Raw genomic sequence first — 13586 nt, 5'->3', positions numbered from 1 at the left:
GTAACATGTATTATAAAAACAAACATTAACTACAAATGACTAACGTCAACGTCAAATTGTTTATTTTATATGTAAGGGCATTGCAAAATATTGTTTGTTCTAAAATAAAAAAGCCTACAAAATTAGTTAAAATACAAATTTAAAGAACAAAGCAAATACAAGGACATCAAGTGATCACGCGCATGACATCACCACTTGCTTATTTCCTGTACAGACTGTCATGCCCAAACCCAGTTTTTAATTCCCACATTCACATTCTCGCCATCCATCTCCTCTCCTCTATTTGAGGTCAATGAATCGAATGTCCATGATGAGCAGAGTGTGCCGAGGCAGCGGCCTGGGTGCTGGAGAGAGGACGGTCATGACCTGAGCCTGAGTGTCCACGGCCGTGACCACGATGAACCCGCACACGGGGCTCTCCAGGATGCCCCTGCTGCGTGGGCCCTCGCCCTCGTCCTCCGCGCAGCTGACGCTGAGCACGTGGTGCGTCAGGTCCCGCCCCGGGCTCACGGGCACCAGCTTCAGCTGCGTGTCGTCCTGAGACATGCCCAGCGGCAGGCAGGAGTCCGGTATGGACGGCGCGCCGATCTTGTAGATGCGCACGTCCGGGAAGCGCACGTCGAAGGCGTGCGGGTAGAAGGAGGCGCCGCGGAAGCCGTAGAAGTACTCGCGGATCTTCTCGTCGCGCGTCTCGCGCCTGCAGTCCTTGGATCGCTCCACAACGCCGCCCGACTTGGGCAGGAGGACGACGCGCACGAAATGAGGCAGGTCGCGCTTCAGCTCGTTGTACAGGCGCTCTTGGTCCAGCACCAGCACCACGTCCACCTGGAAGGCCGAAGCGCAGTGGACCAGTGCCTGGTAGCCCGAGCCCTTCACCCAGCCACAGGTGTTGATGATGCAGCCCCCCACGCTAGCCCTGCGGTTCACCTCACAGCGCTGGGAGAACACCTCCGCTAGACATGACGTCAACTACGCAGGCAGACACAGAGAGGTGGGAAAGGGTGTTAAAGAACAATGCTTTTGCACCTGTTCTACAAATGTTACTTGTAGTGGCCTAGATTTGGGAGCATATTCTTTTCTTAAATCACGCTCTAATGTAATGTTATTGTTATAGGTGTCCTCAATTTCAATATGCACCAGATGTTCCACTGTATGCTGAGCATTTGGTGTAACCGACACTAATCCTATAATTTAATCCTTCGATTAAATAAAAGGAAATTCTTTCACCAAACAGGTAAAAGAAACGAAGCAATTATGTTTCAAATGGTGTCGAGTGAATTTTTCTTTTTTTACCTTATTATAGAGTTTGATGTTGGTCCCTGGTGTTGTGGAGCCAAAATGAAAGACCAGAGGAGCCTGCACTGAAAACCCTTCCTCTACGTCTGCTGGCCGCTCAATGCACAGCGCTGACATGGTCCCAGGAACAGACACCTGAACACATGGTCATCAAAAACACACCAACACTATGAAACATTTCATCTGCAGTAGTGAAACCCGAGTAGAGAGCGCCTGCTCAAGGGTCAACAGACACATGGAGTGAAATAGGTGGATGAGTATACGGCAAAACTGTTCAAAAGGAAAAACACCCTCTACCAGTACAGAGGTCAGGCTGACCAATGCTGAAAACAAACAAATAAAAAAAATACCCACCATATGTACAAGTGAATCCTATCTGACCTGACCCAAAAGACAAAAAAATGACAATCTCTTACCCAACTCCCTTTCAGCAGAATATATACAAAGCTACACCCAAAATAACAAACACAAAAATATACACAAGCGACAGTATGAGAGGGACAATCCAAGTGTCCTCTGGATAAGGGCATCTGCAAAATGCACAACATTTTTAAAATAAATAAATAAATAATAATAAAGGCTGGTAACAAAGTAGCTATGAGTTTGCAGATCGTGTTTTCTTACGCTGCTTTGCCCAACATCCAGCTCCACCAGCGTGGGTCTTCTGCCCAGCCTCACAGCATAGTTCAACAGCAGCCGACACACAGTGGACTTCCCTACGTCGGTCGGGCCCACCACCATGACCTACACGAATACGAAAGGAACACAAGGCTATTAACACTTCATCACTAGACACCTGCTGCATGAAATGGCGTACAAATGAAGAGTGTAATTCAGATGTGTGAATGGCAGTGGTCACAAACCCGCGGGCCCCTTTCATTATCTCTCTCCGCTTGTCGTCTCATTTGTTCTAGAGCAGCATGTGCGTTCAAATACAGCAGCATAGGTGTTTCCTTGGAGACATAAGCCACCTACAGACGTATATATGAAGAATCTTTCATTAAACTGACGGACTTGATCGTATGCTGTTTTCCCACAAGCACATCTTCACTGACACTGTGCCCTCACGACATCCCCACCTCCGTTTTGCCCGTGAGCGACAGACTGCATCCCTGCCAGGTGAACACGGCGATCTTGGAGCCGGGCCCGAACGTATACTTCTTGTTTCTGTTCAGTTCTGACCCGAACACCTCGGCCAGACCAGACAGGAGCTCCAGCTGGACTCGTTCTCCAGACTCCACTTCGAAGCGCAGTTCGGTTTCCTTCTCCAAATCGAAGCGCGTCCCTGTGCCGCCTCCGCCCCCCCCAGCGGCCAGACCTTCCTCGCCCGCCTTCTCGGGCGCTTCTGTGGCCATGACTAAGTTAGGGTGAAAACACAAATATTCATATTATATTATATTATTACCTGCCATATTCATTATATTATATTATAACCTGCCATATTCAAAAATACAACCATGTTAACTAGGTTAACTAGCAACTTCTTCCCATTTTAAGACTCCCCATACACATTAACCCTTATTGCAGATATAGTTAGCTACTGATAACATTACTCACCCTTACTGTATAATAATTACTAACATTACTCACCCTTACTGTATAATAATTACTAACATTACTTACCCTTACTGTATAATAATTACAGGCACGTTAACTGTAATTATCGTCCAGTGTGTAGATAGCTACACGGCTAGCTCTGCTGAGCAAGTCCAATTCAATTAGCTAGCTAGCTTTGTGTGAGCTACAGCCAGCGGGTTATGAATGTGACCCTCCGTAAAACAAGTGCAATGCGCGTTAGTTAAAGTATTTAAATATTTTAATCTAAGTCGAATGTAATACGGATGAGCTTATATGTCTTACTTTAAGACAAACTCCAAACGTGGTGCTGTTGTCATCCGCCTCCAGGTAAATGTGTCTCGTGGTGATGACGCCACACGGACGCTCTGATTGGACGTCAAAACGACAAAGCGATACGCGGGAAAAAAGCGCCAGATAGTCATATAATGTGCAGTACAACTATTTTTATTGAAGTTATCATTGACAGTATAGTATGTTTGTAGCCCAGACTCTGTGCAATTCTGGAATGTACACAATATACACAAAACTTTCCTGGAGAATTTATGATTAGTCAAAGTTGATAATGCATTTAATTGTAAAGCCATAGACAAACTAAGAACAAACACTAGAACTGAAGTCTAAACTGAGAAGATAAAGCTTGAGACCACGAGGAGGCTGCCATAATCCAGGTCAGGATACCTAAGGTCATCAGAGAATGGACTTGAAGTCACCCAGTTGTTCCATCCTCGTCATTATGCATCCAAGGAACCAAAGATGATTGACTGAAAAATCAGTTACAAATGTTAAACCCAAGGATGAAAGTATATAAATATTTGGTTGTTTGCTGTTAAAGGGTGATGTGTATTTGTTTCATTACAATATTTTCCTTTTAGAGGGTGATATGTATTTGTCCCTGTGCATTCTGGCTAGCTGACAAAATAATTTTAGGAGAAACTGTCATACTGGGTCATTCCAGGATTTTGGTACATTTCCTGTCCCACCACTTAACTTTCAAATGTACATATCCAAAATATCTAAATGACTATTTTTTTTAACAATGCACTTGTTATAAGACAAACTGTAAAATTTGGTGGAAAAATAAGCTCCTTAGATATTATTCAAAAGACCGAATACCTTTGGACCACCTCAAAAAATGGCCGATTTCTCTTGTCCCACACATTGGGTGACCAACTCCTTTGCCAAATTTAACAATTAAAATATGTTCTAAATAAATTGCTTCCTCTTGAATATTGTTGAAATGCATCTCCTTTACTTATGAAAACAACTTCTTTGGTCTACATTGTATTGCATGTCACAGTTTTTACACTATTAAGTTGTGTCCCACAACATGCGCACAGCCCTGTTACCCTAAGGAATATTATCTGGCAAAGAAAGAGTTTAAAATATTTGTTCACTGGCACAAAGGAAGTTGCATCACAAGGACATTTCCTGCCCACATGGCAAGACCAATGGTAAGTGCTCTAACAATTTTCAAGGTTTTTTCCCCAAATATGTTTGTCCAAGTTGTGTGTGTCACTCAGTGAATGCTACCCTGTTCCTCATATTGTAAGTATTGAGTAGAGTCAAAATTTACTTTATATACTTATATAATCATATTTGTCCTTGATCTTGTATACATAGCTAAATTTTACAGTTAGCATCTGTTCCTGGGGTAAACCACAACTTAGCCTAAATTTGCAACCCTGTTACTGCATACCAATTACATCTAATAAAAAAAAACTGCTTCCATTCCTGAGCTTGACAAATCAAACTTTTTGATAGTCTATAACCTGTAGCTAATGAATATATGACGAAAAATGATCAAATTGAAGAAAAAATTTTCAGAAGTGACCACCCCTGAAATGTACCAAAATCCTGGAATGACCCTACTATTTAAATGACATTTTGCAAGCACACAGACCTGTCTCCCTACGTGCTCTATTTGCTGTTCAAGGCTTCCTCCAAGGCGGTCACAACCTCAGCAGGATCTGGAAACTTTAGTTTACGGGGTGGGCCCTTCTTGATACCAGTCCAAAGCACAATCTCTGTCAAGGGGAAATCAAGGGAAAATTTATACTTAACTGAGACCATATACTATATTTATCCTATTAAGTAAAACAGAACTCGAGACCTTTTAAAGATTTGTAGTGCAGTAGGTTCCATGGGGACCGTCGAATGTTTTAAACACATTGCATGTACACTAAAACCTTTTAAGGAGACTTTTTTTTGCACACCTAATGATACTCCTCCAGATAGCATTTCTGGAGAATTTGGCATGGCATTGTTTTTCAGTGTGAACGCTCAAAATAATACATCAAAACAAATAAAACACCCAAACGAACACAACAACATGTAGTTCCCTATTCCACACACAGCTACTGCCGTGTATGTGAAGGTTTCGTTACCTTCGCCTCCCTCCATCAGTGTGATCTCAAAGCTGTTCCGCCGAGGCTTTTGTGGATTGACCAGCACGTGCAGCCCCGGTCGCGCGGCCACGAGAGCCTCGCGCACCGCGTCAGCATTCCGCCCGTACACGCGTCAGCTTTTACTGAGAGCCAAACACACGAGGCTAAGCAAATGACCATCCTAAACGTGTAACGGGTAAACAGATTGTGTTTTAAGTCTTATTGTGTTGACTGTCCTCACCAATGTTCGATGATCACTCTCTGACCAAGATCATCCTCCGTTTTGTCCCTCTTGGCCGCTGATTCTGTGTCAGGGTCCGTCACTGGGTCCACCTTACGCTTTGACCCACGACCTGCACTCACAATAACCAACACGCGAGATTGTATCAATCAGTTTCAGCTACAACGCAGATGAGCAGTAAATGACTGCAATAAAAAAATGAATAAGATAAAAATGTATAACAAAAGTGTGATATCTAGTGGCTTTAATCCAACGTAATGCTTAAACAAGGCCTAAAGTGTTAAATATGTGCATATCATTACAACTTTCAATACTGTGCTTTTCATATCTCCTCTGAGTTTTACGTCCATTTCATCAAACGAGGAGTCTGGAAGTCAGAAGAATATTTATATTCCCTTCTTTTGTTCCGAATAGCCAATGGATCAAATGGTGAAAGCGTGGAACCACTTTGCTAGCTACATAGATATCTAATGAGAAACGAGGTGAACTCTAGCAAGTAATTAAAACAAAATAACTGGACATTAGCTGGTTACCTAGCTATCTAAACAATAAAGTCTATATTTTAAATGGCATAACATTGCAAAAAACAGCGTCTCCAAGTATTACGCAATGCTTGAAAGCAACTTTATGCACACTTTGCGCAGAAATACAGTGCTGAGAATACCTGCTTTAGCACGGGACGCCATCGTGCTGCTGGAAGAGTTTGGCGGGTTGAATAAACGCAGAAAACACTTCAACGGGGTGCACTAGGCCCGTTTCACATCGCCATCTATCGTGGAGGACAAGTCTTCACATCATCATACTACCCAGAGCGCATACATGCCCTCTGACATGGCAAGCTCTGCCCAAGCTATGGAGCCACGCATTAGTCCTTTATTTTTTATTAATTTGAAGTTTACATTAATAGGAATAAAACAAAAATAACAGACAAGTATATATAAAAGAAGATCTTCTCTATTGTTTAATCAACACAAGGAATTATGTACATTTCCAGAGGATAAGATGCAGGATGCAGTAGTTGTACAAGAAATTAAAAATACCAAAATACAACTAAAAAGTATGTTTCAAACAACTTGCAACACTTCTTTGGGAAAACTTGTAAAACCAGTTAAACCCATCACAGACAGTTTCCTCAGATGACTTAGTGATACATGTATTAAATTAGCAGGAATTCAAATGTACCTTTGAATAACAGCATGTAGGCAGTTCATAATTGCAAAAAATACAAAACTGAGTAATTGTTAACAGCCTCCAGTGAGTGCAACTCAGGAAAACAAGTAGTAATGAGGACAAACCATTAAATACATCATCAAGCTACAACCTGTGCCTAAAGTCAAACCTGCTGTACAGAACACCCTTGGTCCCTGGAGCTATACTGTAGGGCTTGGTTCCAAATGCAGTCAAGTTCATTCATCTGAGCCAATTCAGGAGCTCTACTACCTTCCAGAGTTTAGTTCCAACTCTCACTCATCCATTTAAGCCCAGTCCAGTAACTAGATACTGTAGCCAGATGGAACCAGTGTCTGAAGAGCGTTAGATCTTAACAACCGGAGTCACTCCTGACATAAGCATAGTGATCAACACACCATACGACTGGCGATCAGGTCAAATGGTTTTCTTGGTATGTATCTGTTTGTGCTTCTTCAGGTCTGATTTCCAAATGAACGATTTGTTACAGGTAGAGCAGCAGTATGGCCTCAGTCCCAAGTGGATGGTCATGTGTTTCTTGAGGTTCCACAGGTAGATGAACGACTTCCCACACTCTGTGCAGTTGTACGCCCGCTCGCCCGAATGGCTCCTCATGTGAGCGTTCAGGTGGCACCTGTACACGAAGCCTTTGCCGCATTCTGTGCAAGTGTGCGCTCTCTCCGCCATGTGATACCTCTGGTGGTACAGCAAATTCCTTTTGAGGAGGAAGGTCTTGCCACAGTGAGTGCACTCGTGTAGCTTTTTCTTAACCTCTCCAGCATTAACAGGTACAACCACATGACCTTTCTGAGAAAACGTAACTTCACTGGCGTGTCCCATACTGGAATGGCCTTTAACAATGCAGTCTCTGTTGATTTTTTGCAGAGTACTCTCCCTGGCTAGCATACTGTTTGGAGAAAGCCCTGCATTTAAGCCCGACTTTCCATTAGATGTTTTAGGAGCACCACATGGTGGTGGTGGTGCGCAATTTGATGTGAATGGTAAAAAAGATAACCGTGGTGACACCCCTCTCGTGGCACGACCCATTTCTCTTGCCGATGTGTTTGGGAACTCTGATGAGTCTCTTTCTGGTGTTCTTGTGGCCTTGTGGCTTGCCGGTGTTTGTCCAAGCCGTCCTGGGGCATTGCCCACATTATCCACTATGTCCACTCCAAAAGGTAAGACCTGACCACTACCTCCTCCATCTGTCCCCAGAGGTCCAGGATCCTCCTCCTTATTAACTGAAGCCATGCAGGCAGGCTGAACATCCCACCTCTGCAGATGATCACTGACACGAGAGGTCACAGCTGCACTTTCTGACCCACCTTTGTTATTTCCTGTGAGTATGTTACAAGCCCATTGGCAGCTTTGCCTCACAAGCAATGATTCTGAGCTTTGTGCCGGAGGAGATTCTCCATGGAAACGCTGTTTGTCCTTTTCAGCTTCAGCATTCACATGTTCAACACCTACTGATGGAGAGATTGTACAAACTTTTCATTCTTCATGAAATACATGAAGCACATATGGCATAAAATCTAACTTTATTTAGTAGTTCTGTCCAATTTGCCAATGAAGTCTGATGCACAACAAAGTGTAGACATATTTATGCATTGTTGAGTTACAGTTCTCACTTTAATTATGCAGACAATGTGACTTACTGTTGGGCAGCTGTACAACTGCTTTGTAGTTCCTTAACAGGGATGTCTCCAACTCCAGACCATCCTCTTCCTCAGTCTGCTGCACAACACAGAAATCACATTCAGCGTCCTGTAGCTTGGCCTATACACAGCCTTAAATGGTTATTAACATGCAAGTTGTAACCACCACACAAAAAAGTGTAGAGTTGGAAAAAGAGTGGAGAAAAATCTTGTAAAACTAGCTACATAACAGCATGGGTGTGACCACCTTGTCTCCTTCACTCTCTGCCTCCGGATCCTGCTTCACGATGAACAGAAGCTCTTCTTTCTTTTCGTCTCTGTCTTCCCTGCATTCTCTCCCCCCACTCCTTTGTCCACCTGCATCTTGTAGTCTTTGAGTCAGGGCCTGTGTTTCCTCTCTGACATGAACCACATCGTGTAGGAGGCTATACTTTACCAGCTGGGTGATGTCCCTGAAAGCTGTGGCGAGCAGCGTCTCTAAGATAGCACTGAGCTCTTGCTGAAAGGTCTGGAAAGGTTCTAAAGACATGGCTGTGCTTCCAATGCACCTGAGGGAGAAACCATTCCAACAGTAAATGTTGTAAATTTTATTAACCTTCAAATGATTATATATTTCGGAACAAACTCCCATGCGTACTATTAGGATCCATGAAAGCCTGAATTTCCAGCCCATAAAGTTTTAGCACTTCTCATTCATACTAATCGATTACTTGAAATCTTTAGTTTGTATACTACTATTCGAATGAATGTGGATTGTTATTTTATACAATAATACACCAGAATGAACGAAAAAGCAACAACTAACTGCATATTTGTTTGTACTAGGCCAAAGCGTATCTACTGAAGGTCCTATGAGTGTTTTAAATCCAATTTAGCGAGATCTGTCAGTGCTGCAGTCTAAACAAATACATTAATGATTAAAGTTGCTGTTGAATTAGCCACACTGCGTTGTTAGCTAGTTAGCTACCTACCTGGCTCTTCAGGAAGCGCAGAGTCAATAAACTACAGTTAGCCGATGAGCTAGCTAAGAACTATGTGGCATGAGTTTAAAGGTAATGATGCTAAAATGCGAATTATACGCTATACTGAAATGTATGCTGTTATTGCTATAAGCTAATACTTAAATGGAAATATAAGTAAGAAAGAAGGTACACGGCCTACACTAGTGACGAAGTGTTTAAAAAAATCTACAGTGTCTCGTAAGGGACAAACTCGTGTAATTCACGGGCTCTTTGCTGGCGTGGGAACTGTTGGACATGAAACTAGTTCTGAAATGAGAAATGCAAAATTGTCAAGACACTTTATTCTAATATTATGGTTAATCCAGTTTGTTAGAACTCTTTAAAGGTATGCCTATCTGAGCTCCCAGGTTACTAAACAGCATGTTTTAAAAGGCATGTATGAGATTGTTGTATATTTATTTTCTATGCTCATCTTTGACTATTTAATGCGACGCTACACGTTTACTCATGCTCATGGTAAACAAGCCTTCCATTCCTTCACTAATACTTTTTACAAATTAAGTCCCAAGGTCATTGTGGCAAAACACCTGTAAAGCAGCTAGGCCAGTCAAATATTAAATGTTAATGGATTTGTGGTTTCTAACCTTGTATATGTGTAAAAATGGACAGATGTGCCAACAAAATCGGAACCTATTCTTAAAAATAACTCAAGCGTCTGTCATTATCTGAACCGTTTTCGTTTTTTGTAGGTAAACGTGCATCACACGCACAAACTTCAACACTGTGACACATCATTTTAATGAATGCATATTTTGACCATAGTTAATTTGGTAATATGTTATTTTACAATTATAACCATACAATTGTTATTTATACTTTCACAATTTAATTGACTGACATTCTTCATCAGAAGGGCTGTATATTATATTAGGCCTATTTAAAGATATACAGTAATAGTGCAATTTAAAAGACACTGTTTTGTAGGACAATCATAGCTAAAAATAATGATAGGTATAGAAGCAACATGGTTTCCACTTATTCCACATTAAATTTATCTCAACCTGAAATGTTTACAGTTTATTTTGGATTTACGTTCAACTTAGGCAGTAGTTATATTTATTGGAAATAGTGCCTTTGCGGAATGAACAGAAGCCCTATATAAATGTCAATCTACATGAAGTATTATGTAAGACTAAAGATATTATTGCCTTAATTAATCCTGTGACAGCCAATATGTCTCTAGCAGAAAGAATGAGTGCGGTGGATGAGGGATGTTGTGCTCTGTTCTTCTCCTACCTAGTGCAGCATGTTCGTTGATGCAAAAGAAAACAAGAGTCTTATGTCTTTTGACCTTTTATTAGAACCAAGATATCTCAGGAGATCTTACAGCACAGCGCAGTGTGCTCCTCTACCAGGGAGTAAGATCTAAAGTTTAATATTCGAAGCCGTTATATCCTGTTTCTCCACCCAAAACATGAACCACTTGCTGCTTCTTTTGACACCATACATGTACCATAAGTCACTTGCTGCATTTTTAATACCATATAGGCACTCCTTTTCTCTATTAGTCCCATTTGAAGATGAGCTCATTCTATACTTTCCCAAACTGCCGTACTTCCTCTCTGATACAGTTTCATCCTCCTGCTCACAGATGCTACTTTCTAAGTTCCTGTTTTCCTTAACTCCCTATTTCTGCATGTACCATAATATGCTCAGTAACTCTGTTATCTGCAAGGAATTTTAATGCAAAGCAATTCATTTGTAATGTAATACCAGAAAAATAATGCTAGTAAAATGTAATGCCATTAAAATAGAATTCTCCACAGGGAGAAAACTTTTAGCCAAAGGTGGAGTTGTTCCAGGCTATATTTTCTGCCTCCATATCGAAGAAATTTATGTAGATCCTGAAAAACATTGAAGAGATTTAAAAAAGAAGACTCACAATGTATTGTGCAAAGAATACTCGGCTGCACCAGATATCAGTTTGAGGTTATTTGGAGTATTAATGACTAATTAATTAGTTTATACTAAGCAGATGTATATCTCACTAAAGTAAATACGAATGAATTATATACCTATCAGGTGAAATCCCAAGGTGTTTGTTAAGCTTGTCCATTAGCAGCTTGGAATAATTTTTATTCATAGCGCCCCCAATCTTGCCGATGCTATGGAGGGAGCAGAGCGCGCAGGGGTCCGTGTTCCCCCCGAACATCATCATCTGATCCGGGATGATTTGTATGGCCATGTACTAACATTAACAGTCAAACAACACAACGTAAGAGTGCAGCATACATCATTTACAACGGATGCGGAACTTATGCAACAGAGAAAGACAATGACCACATGTTAAAGTCACACTAATGACTAAAACAATGAAATAGCTAGTCCTAACTGCAGCATGACTGAGAAAAGTGCGTTCATGGTGGAGACAAATGGCGAGTTAGCTCGCTTACTTAAGATTTCCAGCACAATCGCATTAATGATTGTAAGGTAATTATGGAGCGTGAAGGACCCTATTTGAGAACTTGTAAAACAAAATCTGTACGTGTATTTTTAATTTGAGAACTGGTAAACTAAAAGTTACACTTGTATTTTTAATTTGAGAACCTGTAAACTAAAAGTTACACTTGTAGTTTTAATTTGAGAACCTGTAAACTAAAAGTTGCACTTGTAGTTTTAATTTGAGAACCTGTAAACTAAAAGTTGCACTTGTAGTTTTAATTTGAGAACCTGTAAACTAAAAGTTGCACTTGTAGTTTTGATGTGAGAACTTGAAGAATAAAAATCTGAGCGTGAATGTTAAAAGATTACTGGCAAGAAATGTACACGAATTTCGCACAACTTCAAATCTGCCCTGCTCGACTTTTGCAACACATATCTCGGTGTACGTGTTGCAAAACAGATTTGTGCACTTGTACAAGGAAGTGGGCGGGGCAACAACACATGTAGGCACAACACATGTTGGTTTGAAAAAATCTCTCCGTAATGCCTGCTGCTTGCATGTGCTAAATGAAAATGAGCACTTTCTTCTTTGATTTACACCATTGTCCTACCACCTGATTAACTTTCTGCTCTGCCCCGTGACGGGTGAAGAAAAATCTACAGAAAAGCCCCATCTCATTGTAAGCCGCATGGTTCAAAGCGTGGGGGGAAAAGTAGCAGCTTATAGCCCGGAAAATACGTAATTAAGGGACACCTTGGGAGCTGGAACATGGTACATGCACAAGAGAGAGAGGAAGAAGAAGCGTGTGTAGTTGCTACAACCAGTTATCCTGTCCTGAGCTGTTCGGCTGGAAATAAAGAGAATTCTACTTTACTTGTAAACCGACTATCTTTCTTCCCACCCCTTGGAAAAGAGACATGGAATAATAGTGACATTCAAATTATAGGGTTACACAAGCATGGCAAATAGTATTAGACAGCAATACTAGAATATGATCGATAAAGGCACTTGATGAAAACTTGAATTTAATGTCATTATGATGTTTAACTTAGAAAAATAATGATAATTATTAGAAAAATACTTGTCACTAGCTAGTTTGTACCATCATAGAAGGAATTGTCCGTAATTGTTCAGCCTCCGATTGTTTCCTTTTTGCAGCAAAAAATAAGCTGAGTCATGATTCTTGTCCCATCCCCCACCGCCCCGCCTACTTCCCCGTACAAGTGCACAAATCTGTTTTGCAACACGTAGACTGAGATATGTGTTGCAAAAGTCGAGCAGGGCAGATTTTAATTAAGTTGTGTGGAATTCGTGTACATTTCCTGCCAGTAATCTTTTTACATTCACGCTCAGATTTTTATTCTACAAGTTCTCACATCAAAACTACAAGTGCAACTTTTAGTTTACAGGATCTCAAACTAAAAATACAAGTGCAACTTTTAGTTTACAAGTTCTCATATTAAAAATACATGTACAGATTTTGTTTTACAAGTTCTCAAATTGGGTCCTCTCTCAAGTTTTGCTACAGATTTATCTCCATAGGTAATACTCATCAAGCCTAGGAAGCCAGCTGTAGCAGTCCATGTGCGCCGTCATACTCACGTTGGCGGGTTTGCCCAATGCTTCAGCAAGCTCCTGGGTCAGTTCAGACATTAGTGATGCAGGGACTGCATCCTTAGACACATTTGTGTTCACCACAAACATCGGCATGGCGAAAGGTTGTTGTAGCACCTCACAAGAGAACCGATGCGTCCAAGCACACGTTCCTAAATAAAGTTATTTCTCTTTTTTATGTTTCCTTTACGAATCACGTGAAGAAACTCTAGAACAAAAGTT

The 13586-nt window shown here is 41.2% G+C and overlaps 3 protein-coding genes across 10 annotated transcripts; all 3 read right to left on the bottom strand.

The window, feature by feature from the left end:
- Window positions 1-40: 40 nt before the first annotated feature.
- Window positions 41-3294, bottom strand: clp1 (cleavage factor polyribonucleotide kinase subunit 1). Of its 2 annotated transcripts, none has more exons than XM_077022416.1 (6): window positions 3157-3294; window positions 2376-2653; window positions 2160-2267; window positions 1921-2040; window positions 1294-1431; window positions 41-969 (listed from the first exon to the last, which is right to left on the bottom strand). In XM_077022416.1, exons 2-6 carry the CDS (start codon window positions 2649-2651, stop codon window positions 280-282), a joined length of 1332 nt encoding a protein of 443 aa, XP_076878531.1. In that variant the 5' UTR covers window positions 2652-2653; window positions 3157-3294; the 3' UTR covers window positions 41-279. The 2 variants fall into 2 exon arrangements, with proteins under 2 accessions (XP_076878531.1, XP_076878532.1); XM_077022417.1 differs by lacking the exon at window positions 3157-3294 and adding an exon at window positions 2920-3148.
- Window positions 3295-3302: 8 nt separating this feature from the next.
- Window positions 3303-9558, bottom strand: selenoh (selenoprotein H). Of its 7 annotated transcripts, none has more exons than XM_077022410.1 (7): window positions 9317-9542; window positions 8593-8893; window positions 8346-8421; window positions 5500-5611; window positions 5259-5401; window positions 4775-4898; window positions 3303-3635 (listed from the first exon to the last, which is right to left on the bottom strand). In XM_077022410.1, the coding sequence occupies exons 2-6, from the start codon at window positions 8872-8874 to the stop codon at window positions 4792-4794; spliced, it is 720 nt and encodes a 239-aa protein (XP_076878525.1). In that variant the 5' UTR covers window positions 8875-8893; window positions 9317-9542; the 3' UTR covers window positions 3303-3635; window positions 4775-4791. The 7 variants fall into 7 exon arrangements, with proteins under 7 accessions (XP_076878525.1, XP_076878524.1, XP_076878526.1 ...); XM_077022409.1 differs by having other exon boundaries at window positions 8346-8424; window positions 9317-9541; XM_077022411.1 differs by lacking the exons at window positions 8346-8421; window positions 8593-8893; window positions 9317-9542 and adding an exon at window positions 6164-6309.
- A 1092-nt stretch (window positions 9559-10650) lies between these two features.
- On the bottom strand, window positions 10651-13586 carry LOC143527276 (macrophage migration inhibitory factor-like). Its single transcript, XM_077022375.1, has 3 exons — window positions 13353-13586; window positions 11383-11555; window positions 10651-11211 (listed from the first exon to the last, which is right to left on the bottom strand). The coding sequence occupies exons 1-3, from the start codon at window positions 13458-13460 to the stop codon at window positions 11145-11147; spliced, it is 348 nt and encodes a 115-aa protein (XP_076878490.1). The 5' UTR covers window positions 13461-13586; the 3' UTR covers window positions 10651-11144.

This window comes from Brachyhypopomus gauderio, chromosome 11 (assembly GCF_052324685.1).
Source record: "Brachyhypopomus gauderio isolate BG-103 chromosome 11, BGAUD_0.2, whole genome shotgun sequence".
NCBI classification, from domain to species: domain Eukaryota; kingdom Metazoa; phylum Chordata; class Actinopteri; order Gymnotiformes; family Hypopomidae; genus Brachyhypopomus; species Brachyhypopomus gauderio.
The sequence above is the reverse complement of the archived record's forward strand: the minus strand, read 5'-3'. Positions and strand labels throughout refer to the sequence as shown.